Source organism: Trachypithecus francoisi, unplaced genomic scaffold, assembly GCF_009764315.1.
Source record: "Trachypithecus francoisi isolate TF-2019V2 unplaced genomic scaffold, Tfra_2.0 Lachesis_group0, whole genome shotgun sequence".
Lineage (NCBI taxonomy): Eukaryota > Metazoa > Chordata > Mammalia > Primates > Cercopithecidae > Trachypithecus > Trachypithecus francoisi.
The window spans coordinates 92,226,226-92,248,110 of NW_022681453.1; the positions used below are offsets into that span (position 1 = coordinate 92,226,226).

At 36.2% G+C, this 21,885-nt stretch overlaps 1 protein-coding gene across 2 annotated transcripts in view; it reads right to left on the reverse strand.

Annotated features, from left to right (window-relative positions):
- EPHA6 (EPH receptor A6) overlaps positions 1 to 21,885 on the reverse strand; it is a 941,507-nt gene that overhangs the window by 756,132 nt on the left and 163,490 nt on the right. The window contains exon 4 of one of the 2 annotated variants that reach the window (XM_033211551.1): positions 1,241 to 1,409. The exons of the other annotated variant lie outside the window; for it this stretch is intronic. Coding sequence (XP_033067442.1) covers positions 1,384 to 1,409 — 26 coding nt within the window. The 3' untranslated portion in view covers positions 1,241 to 1,383. Of the gene's footprint in view, positions 1 to 1,240; positions 1,410 to 21,885 lie in introns of those variants that run through there. 2 annotated transcript variants of the gene reach the window in all.

Here is a 21,885-nt window from a genome sequence, read left to right on the forward strand (position 1 = left end):
ATCTTACAACAATCCAGACATGAGGTAGAGATAGCAGTTTCGATTTTCTCCCTTTCAAGATGAAACAGTTGTGCAGTTAATCTCTAACGGGATCCCTACTGAGATGATGCCAACCAGGCCTCTGGATAGTCTGTTACTTAAACTAGCCAGTGGAAAACAACAAGCAGACCTGCACCATGTACACTTCTGTACAGTTTCCATGCAACCTTCCCCCTGAAAATCCCCTTATGCAGCCTGAGAATTTAAGATGGCTTTTTGAGGCTTGAGTCTGGCCGTCTCCCAAGATGTCAACACTTGAATAAAGCTGCTTTCTTCCGTGAAACGTTACTTCTTATGTGTTTGTCTTTTCAGGTGGCATACAGCCAAACCTTACTTTGGTTACAAGTCAGTAGCAAGCACCTAACACTCCTTTATGAAAATACACACACACACACGCACACGTATCACAGACACATCCCTACATTTTTTACTAACATAATCTCCACTCTCAGATATTTCTGCATTTTAATAAAAACCAAATTCTTTCCTAAGACGAAACAATATGAAATCCTCTATTGAATGCTTTTGAATGTATATTACGTAGCATAGATGCTTTGGTAAATGACTGAGCCTGGCGGCACGTGCCTGTAGTCCCAGCTACTCAGAGGCTGAGGGAGGAGAATCGATTGATCCCGGGAGGTGAAGGTTGCAGTGAGCCGAGATCGCCACTGCACTCCAGCCTGGACAGCAGAGCAAGATTCTGCCTCAAAATAAATAAATAAGTTTTTTTTTTTTTTAAAAGATAAATGACTGAATAAAAAGATGGTTACCTTTTGAGGAAAATATTTCCAGTAGAGGTTTTATTCTACATTTAATTACAAAAATGCTACCCACTAATATATGGCTAAAAAATAAGTTTGATAACTGTATTTTCCAGATATGCATTAATTTGCCTATGGGGCAGAGGTATGCAAATATTATCTGTAAATGACTACATAGTAAATATTTTAAGCTTTATAGGCCATATGGTGTCTGACACAGCTACTCAACCCTGCTACTATAGCTTGAAAGCAGACACAGACAATATGTAAATGAATGAATTTGGCTGTATTCCAAAACACTTTATTTACAAAAATGGGTTGGGGTTGGCAATCAGGCTATGGTCTGCCAATTTCTGCTCTAAGTTATTACATGATATTACAAATAATCTAGAATTTCCCTTTGATTGACCAGAACCCATATTTCATACCAACACAATGCCTTCTTAATGAAAACACACACACACACACACACAAACAAAACACATTTTGGCTGTAAATGTAATCCTTTAACATTTTAGTAATGTTTCTCTTTTGCTTTTATTCTTCAAAAGTTACTGTTTCGGGGTGGGGCCAAGATGGCCAACTAGAAGCAGTGGCCTTTGGAGGCTCCTATCAAAAAAAAAAAAAAAAAGAAAGCAAGCATGTGAATCCTTCAACGGCAACCAAGGTATCCAGGTTATCTCATCAAAATTGACTAGAAGGCTAGCATGGCCCATGGAGAGAAGGAAGAGCAGAGGGGTGCGGCCGCCTACCTGAGAGCCACAAGGGGAAAGGGAGTCACTTTCCTCCAGCCAAGTGAGGCGGTGAGTGAGCATGCTACCCAGCCAGGGAAACTGTGCTTTTTCTGTGGAACTGAGCAACCCATGGATCAACAGATCCCACTCATGAAACCATGCCACCAAGGCCTAGCCTCCCAACCCCGGAATCTGCAGATTCTTACAGCCTCTCAGCTGGAATCTGTTAAGCCTACCAAACTCCTGTAGGGAGGGGCGACCAGCACCATCTGCAGCTGCCTGCTGTCTAAACCCTTTGAGCTCCTTGACAGAGGGGCAGCAACCAGCACTGGGACTGGCAACTGCCTGCCACACTAAGCTCCCTGGATGGGGGAAGGGCAGCACCCATTTCTATAGCTCCAGGCTGCTTTTTCCCCTGCTAGAGTCAGGCAGGCTGGACTGCTTGGTCCCAAGACTTGTCCCCACAGCCCAACACACCGGCTGTGGCAGTCTGCAGCCAGAATGCCTCTTAAGGTCTTACCGGGACCCATCCTTCCTCAGTGGGCAGGACTTCCCTACAGGATCTCCAATGACTCCAGCCAGAGGATCAGAGACAGAATTTGGATCTCCCTGGGCCTGAGTCCCCTAGGGGAAGAGGTGGCCACAGTCTCTACAGACCAGCAGACTTAACCTTTCCTCTTGGTAGTTCTGAGGAATCCAGGCAGCCCAGACTAGTGGGTTTCCCTCCAGCAAAACATACCTTCTCCACCAAGGTACAAAGTGCTTCATTAAACGAGTCCTGCTCCCCATGCCACCGAACTGGGTTGTCAGATACCCTATACAGGAGTGATCCTACTGATATCAGGTTGGTGACCCTCAAGGTCATAGGTGCCAAAAGAAGGAGAAGGCACCCATCTTTGCTGCTCTCCAGACTCCTTGAGTGATATCTCCAGGCAGGGGAGCAAATCAGATGAATAAGGCATGAAGTGAACCCCCAGCAAACTGCAATAGCCCTACAGAAGAGGGACCTGACTATTGAAAGAAAACCAAACAAACATAAAGGGACAACAAGAGCATAATCATCAACAATAATAACAACAAGAGGGCCCCCATTAAAAAAACCCATCCAAGGGTCAGCAGCCTCAAAAACCGAAACTACACAAATTTACGAAGATGAGAATCAATGCAAAAATGCTGAAGACCAAAAGGCCAGGATGCCTCTTCTCAACCAAATGATTACAGCCTCTCTCCACCAAGGGCACAGAACTGGATGGAGGATAAGATGGATAAATTGACAGAAGTAGCACTTCAGGAGATGGGTAATAAAAAACTTTGATGAGCTAAAAGAGCATATTCTAACCCAATGCAAAGAAGCTAAGAACCTTGATAAAAGGATAGAGGAACTGCTAACTATAATAACCAGTTTATGTACCTTAAACATAAAACAACCTGGTGGGGCTGAAAAACATAGCACAAGAACTATGTGAAGCATACACAAGTATCAACAGCCAAATTGACCAAGCGGAAGAAAGGTTATCAGAGTTTGAAGACCACCTTACTGAAATAAGACATGCAGACAAGAATAGAGAAAAATGAAAAAGAATGAACGAAGCCTCCAAAAAAAATGTGACTTCATAAAAATACCAAACCTATGATTGATCAGAGTACCAGAAGGAGACAGGGAGAATGGAAATGAGCTAGAAAACACACTTCAGGATATTATCCAGGAGAACTTATTCAACCTAGCAAGACAGACCAACATGCAAATTCAGAAAATATAGAGAACACCATTAAGATACTCCACAAGAAGATAATCCACAAGACATGTAATCATCAGATTCTCCAAGGTCAAAATTATGAAAAAACTGTTAATGGCAACCAGAGAGAAATGCCTGGTCACCTACAAAGGGAGGCCCATCAGACTAACAGCAGACTTCTCAACAGAAACCCTATAAGCAAGAAGAGAGTGGGGGGCCTATATACAACATTCTTAAAGAAAAGAATTTTCTATCAAGAACTTCATATCCAGTCAAACTATGTTTCTTAAGCAAAAGAGAAATAAAACCCTTTACAGACAAACAAATGCTCAGGGATTTCGTTACCACCAGGTCTGCCCTGTGAGAACTCCTGAAAGAAGCACTAAATATGGAAAGGAAAAACCGGTACCAGTCACTGCAAAAACACACCAAAATATAAAGACCAATGACACTGTGAAGAAACTGCATCAACTAGTGTACAAAATAACCAAATAGCATCATGATGAGAGTATCAAATTCATACATAACGATACTAACCTTAAATGTAAATGGGCTAACTGCCCCAATTAAAAGACACAGACTGGCCATTCAGTTAAATAAAGGGATGCAGGAAAGTTTACCAAGCAAATGGAAAGCAAAAAAAAAAAAAAAAAAGATAAAAAAGAAAAAAAGCAGGGATCGCAATCCTAATCTCTGATAAAACAGACTTTAAACCAAAAAAGATCAAAAAAGACAAAGAAGGGTATTACATAATGGTAAAGGCAACAATTCAACAAGAAGAGATAACTATTCTGAATATATATATACAGCCAATACAAGAGGATGCAGATTCATAAAACAAGTTCTTAGACACCTACAAAGACACGTAGACTCCCACACAAGAATAGTGGAAAACTTTAACACCCCACTGTTGGTACAAGATAGATGAACAAGACAGAAAATTAACAAGATATTTAGGACTTGAACTCAGCTCTGGATCAAGTGGAACTAATAGACATCTACAGAACTCACTATCCCAAAACAACAGAATATATATTCTTCTCAGTGTCACTTGGCACTTATTCTAAAATCGACCACATAATTGGAAGTAAAACACTCCTCAGCAAATGCAGAACTGAAATCATAACAAACAGTCTCTCAGATCAAAGTGCAATCAAATTAGAACTCAGGATTAAGAAACTCACTCAAAACCACTCAATTCAATGGAAATTGAACAACATGCTCCTGAATGACTCCCGGGTAAATAATGAAATTAAGGCAGAAATCAAGTTCTTTGAAACCAATGAGAACAAAGAGATGACATACCAGAATTTCTGGGACACAGCTACAACAATGTTAAGAGGGAAATTTATAGCACTAAATGCCCACATCAGAAAGCTAGAAAGATCTTGAATCAACGCCTTAAAATCAAAATTAAAAGCACTAGAGAGAAAAGAGCAAACTAATCCAAAAGCTAACAGAAAAAAAGAAATAACTAAGATCAGAGAAGAATTGGAGGAGAGACACGAAAAACATTCCAAAAAAATCAACGAATCCAGGAGCTGTTTTTTTGAAAATATTAATGAAATAGATAGACTGCTAGCCAGACTAACAAAGAAGAAGACAGAGAAGAATCAAATGGACACATAAAAAAATGATACAGGGGACATCACCACTGACCCCACAGAAATACAAACCACCATCGGAGAATACTATAAGCATCTCTATGTAAATAAACTAGAAAATCTAGTAGAAATGGATAACTTCATGGACATATACACCCTACCAAGACTAAACCAGGAAGAAGCTGAATCCCTAAATAGACTAATAACAAGCGCTTAAATTGAGGCAGTAATCAATAGTGTACCAACCAAAAAAAAGCCCAAGACCAGATGGATTCACATCTGAACTCTACCAGAAATACAAAGAGGAACTGGGACCATTCCTTCTGAAATTATTCAAAACAACTGAAAAGGAGGAACTCCTCCGTAACTCATTTTATGAAGCCAACATCATCCTGATACCAAAACCGGGAAGAGACATAACAAAAAAACAAAACTTCAGACCAATATCCCTGATGAACACTGATGCAAAAATCCTCAGTAAAATACTGGCAAACTGAATCCAGCAGCACATTAACAAACTTGATCCACCACGATCAAGTCAGCTTCATCCCTGGGATGCAAGGCTGGTTCAATATACCCAAATCAATAAATGTAATCTATCACATAAACAGAACCAAAGACAAAAACCACATAATTATTTCAATAGATGCAGAAAAGGCCTTCGGTAAAATTCAACATCCCTTCATGTTAAAAGCTCTAAAAAATCTATGTATCGATGGAACATATGTCAAAATAATAAGAGCTATTTATGACAAACTCATAGCCAATATCATATCGAATGGGCAAAAGCTGGAAGCATTCCTTTGAAAACTAGCACAAGACAAGGATGCCCTCTCTCACCACACCTATTCAACATAGTATTGGAAGTTATAGCCAGGGCAATCAGGCAAGGGAAAGAATTAAAGAGTATTCAAATAAAGAGGGAGGAAGTCAAGTTGTCTGTGTTTGTAGACCACACGATTTCACATTTAGAAAACCCCATCTCAGCCCAAAAACCTCTTGAACTGATAAGCGACTTCAGCCAAATCTCAGAATATAAAATCAATGTGCAAAACTCACAAGCATTCCTTTACATCAACAATAGGCAAGCAGAGAGTCAAATCATGAATCAACTTCCATTCACAATCGCTACAAAGAGAATAATATACCTAGGAATACAGCTAATAAGGGATATGAAGGACCTCTTCAAGGTGAACTACAAACCACTGCTCAAGGAAATAAGAGAGAACATAAACAAATGGAAAAACATTCCATCCTCATGGATAGGAAGATTCAATAGTATGAAAATGGCCATACTGCCCAAAGTAATTCATAGATTCAATGCTATTCCCATCAGACTGCCATTGGTATTCTTCACAAAATTAGAAAAAAATACTATCTTAAATTTCATATGGAATCAAAGAAGACCTGGTATAGCCAAAACAATCTTAAGCAAAAAGAACAAAGCTGGAGGTATCACACTACCTGACTTCAAACTGTACTACAAGACTACAGTAACCAAAACAGCATGGTACTGATGCCAAAACAGACATATAGACCAGTGGATCTGAACCAAGACCTCAGAAATAACACCACACACCTACACTCATCTGATCTTTGACAAACCTGACAAAAACAAGCAATGGAGAAATGATCTCCTATTCATTAAATGGTGCTGGGAAAACTGAGTAGTCATATGCAGAAAACTGAAACTGGACCCCTTTCTTACAACTTACAAAAAAATTAACTCAGAATGGATTAAAGACTTAAAGGTAAAACCAAAAACCATAAAAACCTATAAGAAAACCTAGGCAATACCATTCAGGACCTAGGCATTGGCAAAGACTTCGTGACAAAAATGCCAAAAGCAATGGCAACAAAAGCCAGAATTGATTAATGGGATCTAATTAATCTAAAGAGCTTCTGAACAGCAAAATAAACTATCATTAGAGTGAATGGGAAACTTACAGAATGGGAGAAAATTTTGGCAGTTTACCCATCTGACAAATGTCTAATATCCAGAATTTACAAGGAACTTAAACATATTTACAAGAAAAAGACAAACAACCCCATCAAAACGTGGGCATGGGACATAAACAGACATTTCTCAAAAGAAGAAATTTATGTTGTCAATAAAAATATAAAAAATAACTCAACAGCACTGATCATCAGAGAAATGTACATCAAAACCGCAATGCGATACCTTCTCATGCCAGTCAGAATGGCGATTATTAAAAAGTCAAGAAACAATAGTTGCTGGTGAGGTTGTGGAGAAACAGGAATGCTTTTACACTGTTGGTGTGAATGTAAATTAGTTCAACCATTATGGAAGACATATAGCGATTCCTCAAGGATCTAGAACCAGAAATACCATTTGACTCAGTAATACCATTACTGGGTATACACCCAAAGGAATATAAATCATTCTACTATAAAGACACATGCATGCATATGTTTATTGCAGCACTATTTACAATAGCGAAGACATGGAAACAAACCAAATGCCCATCAGTGATAGACTGGATAAAAGAAATGCGGTATGTATACACACCATGGAATATTATGCAGCCATAAAAAGGAATGAGATCATGTCCTTTGCAGGGGCACGGATGAAGCTAGAAGCTCTCATCCTCAGCAAACTAACATAGGAACAGAAAACCAAGCACTGCATGTTCTCACTCATAAGTGGGGGTTGAACATTGAGAACACATGGACACAGGGAGGGGAACATCACACACTGGGGCCTGTTGTGGGGTGGGGGGTGAGGGGAAGGAATTTAGAAGATGGGTCAATAGGTGCAGCAAGCCACGATGGCACAAATATACTTATGTAACAAACCTGCACTTCTGCACATGTATCCCCCCTCCTTTTTTTTTTAAGAAATAAAGAAAAAAAGAAATAGGAAAGCAAATCATTTTTAAAAAGTTACTGCTTCATTACAGTTATAAATTTTCATGAAAATCCTAATTTGTATCCTACAAGTAAGCCTCATTTTGTTATAACTTTACCTTACGCTTCATTTTAAAGCAAAAAGAAACTCTGTGGGAATTCTCTTTTCCCCAAATAGATCTCTCCACTAAGGTACAATGGATGTTAATTTCCAACATTCAACTCACATTTAATTGTGAGGGTGACTCTTCTGGGGCTTAGTTAAGAAACTGGTCTGTAGTCCCAGCACTTTGGGAGGCCAAGGCGGACAGATCACCTAAGGTCAGGAGTTTGACAGCAGCCTGGCCAACATGGCAAAACCTTGTCTCCACTAAAAATATAAAAATTAGCTGGGCATGGTGGCTACTTGGGAGGCTGAGGCAGGAGAATCACTTGAACCCAGGAGGCAGAGGTTGGAGTGAACTGAGATTTCATCATTGCACTCCAGCCTGGGTGACAACAGTGAAACTCTGTCTCAAAAAAAAAAAAAAAAAAAAAAAGGAAAGAAAGAAAAAGAAAAGAAAAGAAGAGAAGAGAAAAGAAAAGAAAGAAATTGCAATACTTGCCCCATGCCCAAATTAGTATTGCTTCTCCTCCCCAATATCAACCCCTACAACATAATGATGACATTAAACAATCTGTCTATTCTTCCCAGTAATTAATAATCTTAATTTCACCATTGTTTTACTACTTCATGTAATTTAGTCTATTTTTAACCTCTTTTCTTGGTAACATTGATGAATATGTATCTTTGGAAGTTAATACCATACATTTTAAATATATTCCTTCAAATACATTTTAATATCTGCCAGGAATATTCTTCTACTTTATTGTTCTTTTTAAATATTCCTTTACATTGCAATGCACTTGTTATTTTATACAAAAATGAGTACCATTTTTGCTGAATTCAAAGTAGCCAAAACAGTAAGAATTTTGAGTCTGACTTGTTTACAATTCCCATCCAAGAACACAGTACATATAACTATTATATTCTCTATGTCACTCAAAACATATTTATACTTCATAGCATTCAACAAAATCTCCTCATCCCAATTTTTAATAAATTAAAGAAAATACATAGAATTCAACATTAAGGTAACAACCTATCAAGGCCAAATAACTTAACTTTATTAAACCATAGATTGGTCATCTAAGGAAATATACTATTATAACACATCTCATGAATAGATAAATAGAAAAATTTTATGGTCAGGTCACCTCAATAGATGAAAGAGAATTTTTGAAAAACAAACAACCTTCATGAATAAAAAATATTTACATAAGTAATGTATGCTATTTATTTTATAGGGTAATTTTAAAAATTATATATATATAATATTAATACTACATCTCCATGGTGAATTAGTTCATACTAACAATCTATATATAAATGCACCCACATAAAATTAGAGGAAAGTCCTCCTGGTCATAATGCAATTATTAAATTAATAGAGAATCTTCAACATTTTACAAATTAACACAATTTTTACATTTAATTTTATTAAAAATATTTAATTGTAAACATAGAGATAAAGAATATAGGCTCCTTAATTATGAAGGGGTAAAAAATAACCAATCCTGAACAGTAGTTAATTTTTAAAAAAGAATAGAAATAAAACAGAGAAATTAGAATATGAGTCATTTATTTTTAAAAAGACCAAAGATACTATAATACTAGTTAAAGAATTCTATCCAAGACAATAGTTGTTTATCTCTGTCCAACAGAAGAGTGTTTCCATCTTTCAAGAAGTTTTCATCGCTTTGTATGGCAGTCACTTTTCATACTGTCCAATAATGGGAATAAATCATGCTTTTTTCTGTCCATGGCTGCAGAAAAGCAGAGCTTGTTTTTGCGGCCCCAAAATTCCCATCTATTGTTGGTACGGCATGCTTCTTTTCATGCTGATAATCCTCGTATACAGTGACTTGAAACTGCACATCTCCATCACTTTAAATTTACAACTACACTACAGTTCAATGTAAAACTGAGACTACCATTTCCAATAATAATATTGATTGATTGATACTCATTCTAAAAAAAGTTTGTAGTAATTTCAGATTAAAAATGATAACTCGTTACCAGAAGTTTTCATAATATCATAATGAAGAACTATTTATAAAAGTCAAATTTTCAATTGATAGTATCACATGTCAAAAGGAAGAAAAAACTGAGTACAAAAAGGATTATTTCCTAAAAAGATCACATGAATAACTGAGAACACCAGTAATTTCTTAAATTTTTGTAAGTTATTATCTCAAAGGACTCAAAAATATTAAGAATGTCCTCCAATAACACCATAAGGTATATCAGACTTTATGTCCACCCCCAGGATGATTTTCTTATAAAAGACAACAAGATATCTTAAAAACAACTTGAAAGTATTTATATATATATGTGCATGTGTGTTTGTATATATATGTGTGTGTTTCATAAAACCAGATATAAACCGAACTAAGTATGACAAATTAAACAGTTATTTTTATAAATTCAAACCTTATTCTCTTTATATAGAAATAAATAGTATTCAACTATTTTGAAGAAAGTGTGATTATTTTCATATAGAAACTAAAAATAGCAACAGGGAACATTTGTGGTAAACCTTCTGCAATAACAATTCATACATTATTTGAGGAATCATGTATTTTACATAAATACTTTCAAACTTCTGGTAACAAGTTATCGTTGTAAGTCTCTAATCTCTGAGCTGGATACAGACAACTACAAGGCTTTAAGAGATGTCTGCTTCACTAAAGGCAAGAAGTCTGGATCCCTGAATTAATGCATGAAGCAGAACTACCTGTCAACAAGGAATACTAACTTGAATTCTTTGGGAAATTTATTAGGCCCCTTAAATTTTCTCTATTTAAGGCCTAGGGAACTGGGTTGGTATAATCACAAACTTTTCAAATAAAAAAACTAATGACACAGTAACAGAAATCAGACAGCAAAATATGAAATTTTCAGATAAGTCAGCCTACAACAATTCCAAAGTACATGATAGACCTAAATGCTCAGAAATGTAGGCAACACACTAAACACTCAGATTAATTAGATCCAAATTAATTAGAATGGGACTTTAAAATATATCAAGACTAAAATAACTTCCATAAAGGAGGAAGAAAATTATGTAACAAAGTAGGCAAAAATGAAACAAAAAGTAAGAATGAAAAAATTAACAACTAAAGCTAGTGAAGATAAAGATATCTCAATAGATGAGGTAAACTCTTAACTAGGCATAGTCAAAGTGAAAATTCTAAACCTTGAAATTATTGCTGAGATTTAAATATTTAAATATTCAAAAAATTATTTTAAAGACAGAGAGGATAAATTGAAAGTTTCCAACAAACACATTTAATAAAAATTCTAGAAATACAGAATAAAAGAAAGCAAGCTCTCTCTATTTCTATTTCTCTGATTCTCTCTTTCTCAGGTTAAAAACACAGAATGAAAAGCAGTTAAAAAAAACCCACATCCAGACACATCAGATATAACTAAAAACCAAAAATATAGATTCTATACATAATCTCCCAAGAAATGACAATTAAATTGTCAGCAGATCATTAGCAATAATAGATTCTCATAGACGGGAAAATAACATCTTCAGAATGTTGAATTAAAATCATCATCATCTTGCATTCTACATCCAAATAAACAATCAATGAAGAAGGACAGAAAGAAAAGCTATTCTTAAATATCCATTAAATAAAAGTCTTAACTGCTCATAGAACATTATCAAAAGAACTACCAAAAGACATACTTTTGAACCCAAAAGAAAGGAGATAATGATAAACAAAATGAAAGGTACAAAAACTGTTACTATATATTGATGTATCCAACTATTGGAAAAATATATATATATATACACACACACATATTAATTTCACTTGTTTAAAAGGTAGAATTAAAATTCTAGGCAGAATTCACATGAAAAGGAGGCATTTCAGTGGGTAACATGGTAAGTAATGTCTGGAAAGAGTACAGAGATAGTGAATAAATTTATGCTCCCATAGAAATGTTGTGTAAATTTATTTACATAAATTTGACTTTTTAAATTAAGGACAGCCCTATAGGAATATAAAGTCTTCAAGTTAGCAGAATAAAATATGGACTAAACTTGATATTAAATATGTGTAAATAATTTGCTAAAATTATAATTTCAAGTAGGTTTGCATTTTAACCTCTTTTATAAATCATGACAAAGAACAAACTATAATATATAGGCATGTCTTGTTTTACTGAACTTTACTGCATTTTGCAGATACTGCATTTTCTAAAAACAGAAGGTCTGTGGCAACCTTGCATCAAGCAAGGCTATTGTGCCATTTTTCCAAAAGTGTGTGCTCATTTTCTGTCTCCGTATCAGATTTTGGTAATTTTGGTAATTCTAGCAATATTTCAAATTTTTACATCCTTATTACATGTAATGCAGATCCTATATCATAGGTAACCATAACAGATATTATCAATGATTTTTTATGTTACTTTTGTATGACTGGTGATTTTTAATGTCCCTACTCTTTTTTGGGGGTGTACCATAAATCATACTCACATAAGTCAGAAAACTTAATAATAAATATGGTGTGTTTCAGCTGCTCCACTCACTGGCCATTCTCCCTTCTCTCTCTGTCTCCTTGGGTCTCTGAGACACAACAATATTGAAATTAAGTCAATAACTCTACAGTGACCTCTAAATTGTCAAGTGAAAAGAAGAGATACACTTCTCTTACTTAAAATCAAAAGCTAGAAATGATTAAACTTAGTGAGGAAGGCCTTGAAAGCTGAGATAAGTGAAAACTAAGCTTCTTGTACCAGAGTTAGCCAAGTTGTGATTGCAAATAACAAGTTATTCAAGGAATAAAAAGTGCTACTCCAGTGAACACATGAATAACAAAACAAAGCAGCCTTATTGTTGATAAGGAGTTTCAGTGATCTGGACAGAAGGTCAAAACAGTCATAACATTCCCTTAAGCCACAGCCTAATCCAGAATAAGACCCTAAATCTCTTTAATTCCATGAAGGCTGAGTGAGGGGAGGAAGCTGCAAAGTAAAAATTGGAAGCCAACAGCGGTTGGTTCACAAGGTTTAAGGACAAAAGCCATCTTTATAAGATAATGCAAGGTAAAGCAGCAAGTGCTGATGATATAGAAGCTGCAGTGAGTTATCCAGAAGACCTAGCTAAAATCTTTGATGAAGGTGGCCACACTTAGGGTTTCAATGTAGATGTAACAATCCTATAGTGGAAGAAGATGCCATGTATTACTTTTGTAACTAGAAAGGGGAAGTCACTGCCTGGCATTAAAGCTTCAAAGTATAGCCTGGATCTCTTGTTAGGACCTAATGCAGCTTGTGAGTTTAAGTGGAAGTCAATGCCCATTTACATTCTGAAAATCCTAAATCCAGTAAGAATTATGGTAAATCTACTCTGCCCATGCTCTATAAATGGAACAACAAAGTTTGATGACAGTACATCTGTTCACAGCATGGTTTATGGAGAATTTTAAGCCTGCTGTTGAGACCTACTGCTCAGAAAATAAGATTGCTTTCAAAATAGTACTGATCACTGATGATGCACCTGGTCACCCAAAATCTCTGATGGAGATACACAGGAAGAGTAATGTTGTTTTCACATCTGCTAGCACAACATCCATTCTGCAGTCCATCAGTCATAGAGAAATGTCAACTTTCAAGTTTTATGACTTAAGAAACATATTTTCTAAGGCTACAGCTGCCATAGCGATCCCTCCAATGGATCTAGGCAAAGTAAATTGAAAATACTCTGCAAAGAACGCAACACTGTAGATATCATTAAGAACATCTACGATTCATGGGAGGAGGTAAAACAAAATCAACAATCACAGGAGTTTGGAAGAAATTAATACCTACCCTCAAGGATGACGTTGAGGGGTACAAGACTTCAATGCAGAAAATAACTGCAGATGTTGTGGATATAGCAAGAGAAAAAGCAGAAGCAGAGACAAGATACAAATGAATTGCTGCAATGTCATGATAAAACTTGAAAACATCAGGAGTTGCCCTTCATGGATGAGCAAAGAAAGTGGTTTCCTGAGACAGAATCTATTCCCAGTAAAGACACTGTGCACATTGCTGAAATGACAGCAAAATATTTACAACGTTATTTCAACTTAGTTGACAAAGCAGCAGCAGGGTTTGAGAGGACTGACTCCAATTTTGAAAGCTCTACTCTGGGTAAAATGATATCAAGCATCTAGCATGCTACAGAGCCATCTTTCATGAAAGAGTCAACTGATGTGGCTAACTTCATTGTTGTGTTATCTTAAGAAATTGCCACAGGTACCAAAACCTTCAGCAACTGCCACCCTAATCTGTCAGCAACCATCAATATCGAGGCATGATTCTCCACCAGCAAAATGATTGACTTCCTGAAGGCTCAGATGATCGTTAGCAATTTTTTAGCAATACGGTGTTTTTAAATTAAGCATGTACATTTTTTTAGATACAATGCTATTGTAAACCTAATAGACAATAATACAGTGTAAATATAACTTTTATATTCACTGGAAAATGAAAATATTCATGTGACTTGCGTTACTGTGATATTTGCTTTATTGCTATGGTCTGGAACTGAACCTGAAATATGTCTGAGGTATGCCTGTAATTATTCAACTTTACCCTTTCTTGCTTGGAAAAATACCTTCTATTTTTAGACTTCTCAGACTTCTTGATTTCATATTCTTCTCAAGATAGATGAAAGTCTGGAATTGCTTCATGAAAAAGCTTTGTTTGGAATTGAAGGTTATAATATAAGAGTTTATATTTAGTGTGTGAGAACCTTTAGAAAGTGAAAATACTACCTGGGCCAATAAATCTGCCTTTTTTTTTTTTCTGATCCCAATCTTACCTTTCAGCTTTTCATCATATCCTCAAACCCCCTTATTTAATGCCAGCAAATCCTGGTATCTCAAATTTCTTTATGCTCTCTGCTTGCACAGTCATCTCTGATAACATGATTAGACAGAAGATGATACATACACAGCATAAATGTTTCTGAACTGCAGCAGAGGACTATGCCATGAAGCCTTAATAACAACACTCTTCAAGAGATCAAATCAATACAATGTCACAAAAGGCCCCATATATCCCATTCACCTCTGTGAACAAGAATGCAATGGTCCGAGAATTGCCACCATCCTTTTCTTCTGCATTTTAATGTACTACTAGAAAAAAAAATTTAAAGCATATTTCTAGGCAGAAGAAAGGTTTTTAATTATGCCTGGTGTTTCACAATTTTCATTTCCATAGACAAATATTATTTTGCTAAGTTATATTGAGTGATACCTACAGGCTTAAAGAAGGCATTATTGCTATATATGTATATGTGTGTATATATATATATTCTCAGCAGGTCTAAAATTTTAAACATAAACTAATATCTCTAAGCACAAGTACCACTACCTTAATGAGATTTATCCTAAATTAATGTTTAAGAGGAGCTTATTAGGGATTCATGCCACTTCAGAACTCATATAACTAAACAAAAATTGCATTCAATTTTGCGTGTTGTTTCCAATTATTTCTTCCACAGTGCTAAAATAGTCTTAGACATATAAACTGAAAGACCATTTGATGTAAGTTAGCATAATACTTTGCAAATCAATGTTATTTTTAAATTGAAAACCTTAGAAAAGTCTGACATTAAGTAGAATAAATTAAAACAATGTTAAATCTCTAACATCAACATGCCCAGTATGACAGTCTTAATTATGAACCTATGAAATAAAATTAAAACAGTTATGAAATATCAGTTGAGATTTGAAAGAAGACTAAAATACTACTTATGATGTATAATAAAGCAACCCAAATTATTTGTGTTTGCTTTTAAATTTTAGCAAATATGTTAATATAATCTTTCTATCTAGTTAAGCCTGGTTCATACAGCAAGAGTAAGAGTCTACCACTCTCTTTTGTGCTTCTAGAATTTGGATATAGGTATGCCTTAATAATATTATGCAAAAAAGAATCAAAAATTCAAACATTCAGTAGTACAACTTTTAGGATAAAATATCATAACAAGTTATTAAAATGCAAATAAATATACATCATTCATTAGATATGGAGTATGACTAGATATAGATTTATTCTATTTTAAATCAGCTTATTGTACCTTAGTTGCATAGCTGACCAAGAGCTCTCAAATTCATTCAAGCAAATTATGAAAATCCCTAAAGCCTCACTGTAATTTTTCCTGTTTATCATCTCTAAAAGCAAAGTTTCAGATGAAATCATATCTATATATCTTTTCATCATCCTCAGCAGCATGAATTTCAAAAGTGATGCTTAAATCCTGCTCCAACAGTGTCCACGTTGGACTCCTGAAGAGAAGTAGAAGGCAGAGCAGGCCTAATTAATAATGAGAAACTTAGGGCTCCTGTGCTTTGGGTTTGGTAGGCAGGAAACATTAAAGTATCAAAGTGAGAGCATGGATGTCTAGAATGAGGAAATGAAAGAGTGAGAAAGAATGCGGGCGCCAGGAGCAGTGGCTCACGCCTGTAATCCCAGCAGTTTGGGAGGCCGAGGTAGGCAGATCAGGAGGTCAGGAGATTGAGACCATCCTGACCAACAAATCTCAGTTACTCGGGAGGCTGAGGCACGAGAATCGCTTAAACCCAGGAGGCAGAGGTTGCAGTGAGCCGAGATCGCGCCACTGCACTCCAGCCTGGTGACAGAGTGAGACTGTTTAAAAAAAAAAAAAAAAAGAAAAGGAATGGGGGATAGGTGGAAGGGAAACACACAAAGGCCAGATTGAGACATATCTGGGCTTTGTTCTCAATCCACCATTAGTTACTACTGTGTGGCCCTAGGAAATTAAATTCTGTTCTTAGTAATTTAGCGTCCTGATTCATAAAATGATGGATAAAAATATTTTCTAAGACCTTCCAGATCTAAAATACAACAACTCTCTCTCAAGAAAATTTACCTATTTCACAGAAATGAGAAGAAACATAGCATTCCACAGGAGCACTAACAGGTTGCACTTTTAACTCTTCAGTGCTTTGTGACCATTCACATCATGTGACTTTTAAGTACGCTTCTTTTATGGGACAGCCCTAGTGAAACAGATACAAGAATAATCAGCACAAATTGTAACACAGAGGAGGGTGATATTAACTTTGTGAAGACCCAGGGACATGATAATATTTGTGTTAGGTCTTGAAGAATAAATAAAATTTCATCACAGGAAAAGAAGAAAAGGGTGCAGAAGCAGCTAGGCAAAATATGAAAAAAGGTAAGAGATACAAAAACACACAGATTGTTCAAAAGTTGTAAAAAACAGAATAGTGGACAGAATTTTGCTGAGGTTACAAAAGAACAGGACAAGGTCAAAATGAACAATTCCTTGAATGCTAAGGTGAGTAACTCCTTCTAGTTGATATAACAGAAAGAAAAAAAAAACAAAACAGAATAATTTCCTGAAATAAAACATACTAAAATTGTTACCAGGATTTAGACAGTATACAACGTTACCTCAAACATAACAGATGAAGTATTATACATGAGTGAAGCCATCTTAGACATGCAGCTTTGTTAAACCTCCAAATAACTGCAGTTGCATGAGTGACCTCAGCTAGGACAGAAAAGAATGACCCAGTGAACCAAATCTGGATTTCCAGATTGTAGAAACTATAAGCAAATAATTTGTACAAGATATGTGTGTTGCCATAACAAAAAGTTAAAACCTGTGATATTTGCTTTGGGATTGAACAGATGGTAGAGGCTGAAGAATAGCATGGAGACTGTGAGTAGAGGCTGGAAGATCAGTAAAGAAATTGTTAATGGGGATACTAAAAGGTCAATAAATGTTATGTGATGAGCAATTGGCAATAATCCTGCCTGTGATAGCTTGGAAGAGAGAAAAGGCACTTCATAATGTTGTTGATCATATTAAAGAGGTTTCCAGACAACTGTTGAAACCAGCAACTAGCACGTGGGCAATTCTTACGCCGGGCGCGGTGGCTCAAGCCTGTAATCCCAGCACTTTGGGAGGCCGAGACGGGCGGATCACGAAGTCAGGAGATCGAGACCATCCTGGCTAACACGGTGAAACCCCGTCTCTACAAAAAAATACAAAAAACTAGCCGGGGGAGGTGGCGGGCGCCTGTAGTCCCAGCTACTCGGGAGGCTGAGGCGGGAGAATGGCGTGAACCCGGGAGGCGGAGCTTGCAGTGAGCCGAGATCGTCACTGGACTCCAGCCTGGGAGACAGCGAGACTCTGCCTCAAAAAACAAAAACAAAAAGAGTAGATGACTAAGAGGGCAGGGGCAAGATACTAGTAAGAAAGCCAAAAGACACAGGGCACCAATCACAAGGAGCAGAACTGGGCTCTAATCAAAAAACATTCTCTGCCCCTGTAGTCAGGGACCTTGAAAACACCAGTTACACTTTACAATCACAATAGACCAGTGACTGTTGTGTTCCCTGCCTTTTGGAACGGGAGACTATTTTCCAATTATCCTGCCCCCGTTCCATGTGTGTTGCGTGTGTAGGGAACAATAACTTACTTTTAGGTTCTTAGTTCTGCAGATCAACAGGGATTTTAGCAATGAAACTTCATTTGAATCTGGAACTGATTTCAACATGCTATTTTGGACTTCAACATGATGTCCTAACGAGATAAATCTTCGGGAGGGTGTGGGGTTTTGTGCATGCCGAAGGGACATTAATCAGGAGAATCCAGAGAGTAGACTGTAAAATAATACATTGCCATGGTGGCAGTCCCCTACAAATATACTTTCAGGTATTCAGTCTTGTGCTGTCTCCTCAGATACTCGTTTTACAGATGGTTATGTGAATAAACTCCCTCTTAAGCCAGCAACTACACTCTGGCAAAGCTTGGGACAGATACTAAATGAGGAGAGGCCACATAGAGAAAGGCCCTGGAAGATGAGGGGCTATCTTGGACATTCCAACTCAAGTCAAAGCTCCCAGTGGAATTCAGCTACATGAGTGATGGCTGTGTATTGCACATTAAGCAGAACTACCTAGCTGAGCCCTGAAATACAATAAATCATTGTGGTTTTAAGCCAGTACATTTTGGGCTGTTTTCTCTCATAGCAATGGATAACAGAAACATATGCCTTATTTATATTTATCTCTACCACTTAAGAAAGTGATTAAGAAACAATAAATACTCAAAAATATCAATAGTTTGGGGCTGGAAGCAGTGGCTCACCCCTGCAATCACAGCACTTTGGGAGGCCAAGGCTGGAGAATCGCTTGAGCCTAGGAGTTCAAGGTTGCAATGAGCTATGGTCGCACCATTGCACTCCAGCCTGGGTGACAGAATAAGGCCCTGTTTCTAAAAAAAAAAAAAAAAAAAAAAAAAACAAAAAAAAATAGTGTAGATTAATTAATTGTTTTCACAGAATAGATGAGAAGAAAAATAATGATACACTCATTTGTTCTTTTCCTATTATGTATGTGGTCACATTTCTACTCATACTACATTTTTCTCATATAAGCTTGAATTAGTTTGACCTTTTGATTACATGTAATTCAGAGATTTTTTGTGAGATAAGTTATGAATAGATGGCAATAAAAGCAATGATAAAATTCTCATCAGAGGAAAGAAAGGGGCAACATGCAACATCAAGAACACATAAAAGTAAGTACTCTAAAATGAACACTGGTGGTACTGCACTATATGTATCTTTAAAATAATGTAGTCTCTACATCCACTCTGACATTTCTTTTGTTTGTAAATAGCAATTCATTATATTTAACTAGAATCAGGCATGTTGCTTGTTTTTAATAGTTTTACATGTATTTTATTTTTAGGTGACTATAATCATTACTTTATAAATTTAAAAAAACACCTGATTTTGAGGTTTGTAAGCCATAGATATAGAATTCAAACTTAATCCTTCCAATTTCTGCCATCCACTACAAGATGATGAACAATTGTTCTGTACTGACTCCCTCATGTTTCTGCAATCCGATAAAGGATAATAAAGATAACAAGCCATAAATATACACAAGTAGAAGCTCTATATAAACAGATGCTACTTAACATCTGTCCAAAACTATCTTTGCCAAATCACAGAAGAAATTTTAAGGCATATAAATAAGAATAAAATTTCACACCAAGCATATTAAGTAAAAAAATATGTAGACATCACGGTTGGTATTTTAATTCTGTGGTAAATGCCATAAAGGAATACAAATATTTAGTAATAGCAAATCACACAAATTCTTAGATTAAATAAGTCGTCAAATATTTAAAAAACTATTATTTTTATCAAGTAATGGCTAACTTCTATCTAATTTAAAATACGGTAAAACTGATGTGATTATTACACATGTTGCATGCCTGTATCAAAAAACTACTTGGTTTCGGCCGGGCGCGGTGGCTCAAGCCTATAATCCCAGCACTTTGGGAGGCCGAGACGGGCGGATCACGAGGTCAGGAGATCGAGACCATCCTGGCTAACATGGTGAAACCCCGTCTCTACTAAAAATACAAAAAACTAGCCGGGCGACGTGGCGGGCGCCTGTAGTCCCAGCTACTCGGGAGGCTGAGGCAGGAGAATGGCGGGAACCCGGGAGGCGGAGCTTGCAGTGAGCCGAGATCCGGCCACTGCACTCCAGCCTGGGCGGCAGAGCGAGACTCCGTCTCAAAAAAAAAAAAAAAAAAAAAAAAAAAAAAAACTACTTGGTTTCTCTGTGCAATACATTTTATCCTTAGATCTTATTGTCTTCTCCACTTAACTGGATAATTATCCATATGTATAAATTTTTCTTTAGTGCACTGATACGGTTTGTCTCTGTGTCTCCATCCAAATCTCATCTTGAAATTCTGGGGGAGGGGCCTAGTGGGAAGCGATTGAATCATGGAGGTCAACTTCCTTTTTGCTGTTCTTGTGAGAGTGAGTTCTCCTGAGATCTGGTTGTTTGAAAGTGTGTGGCATTTCCCTCTTTCTCTCTCTCTCTCTTCCTCTGCCAGGGTAATGCATGCATGCTTCCCCTTCGCCTTCTGTCATGATTGTAAGTTTCCTGAGGCGTTCCAGTAGTGCTTCCTGTTAAGCCTGCAGAACTGTGAGCCATTTAAACCTCTTTCCTTCATAAATAACCAGTCTCAGAAAGTCAGTATAACAAACTAATACATGCACTTTCCAATGTAAAATATCTTTAGATCCTACCTCCAGGATCATTTATGGTTTAATTTTTCTCCATTATAAATCCTTGTTATAAGTGAACAAAATTTTGATAAACTATAATGATAATCTGTATTAATAAACTTGAATGAAACATAGTTTAATGATTAAAAGCATAGGAAAGCTGATTCATGCTTTGTAAAATATATACTATAGACTTCTCATGCAAATATTAATATTCTCCAGTTACAAAACATAATCATCACTGGCAGCTCCAGTGAAATTTTCAAGAGTCAAGAACCCAAGTGTTTTATAAACAGATAAAACCTTTAAAACTTCACATATATTATCCATAACTCTTATGTGCATACAGATATGTTTTTCTTATTTATTCTCATCCTTTTTAATGAATGTGAATATAACATCAACAAAGAAATCAATAAATTCAAGCTGGTGCTATAGAAAATACCCTCTTAAGAAGTTTTCACTGAGAGGGAAATATCTCCAGTATATTACTATTTACCATGAAATAATTTTATTTGTATCTTTGTGTTTTGATTATGAGTCCTAAATCTAAACATAATCAAATGTATGCTCTTTATTGGGGGGCATATAAAAATTTTGAATGTATATACTTATTAGGTAAATAAGCCTTCATAAAATGAATTACATAAAAAGTGAAAAATGTTTCATCTTGAAAATAATAGTTACTTCATTGTTACAACAATGTGAAAGGAATAGTTCTAAACGTAACTAGCATTGTGTGATGTTAATATTTCCTGACAATTACATGTTACACAAATACTACTATTAAAATGAAAAGCTAATGTGTTATACGGTGGAAAATTCTATGTAATAATACCAAAGGATTAATTAAGCTCTGATCAGGTCAATATTCAACCACCAAACATCATACATAACACCCGTATAAACTAGCTTATACATTTTTGAAATAAAATATACATGAACTCGT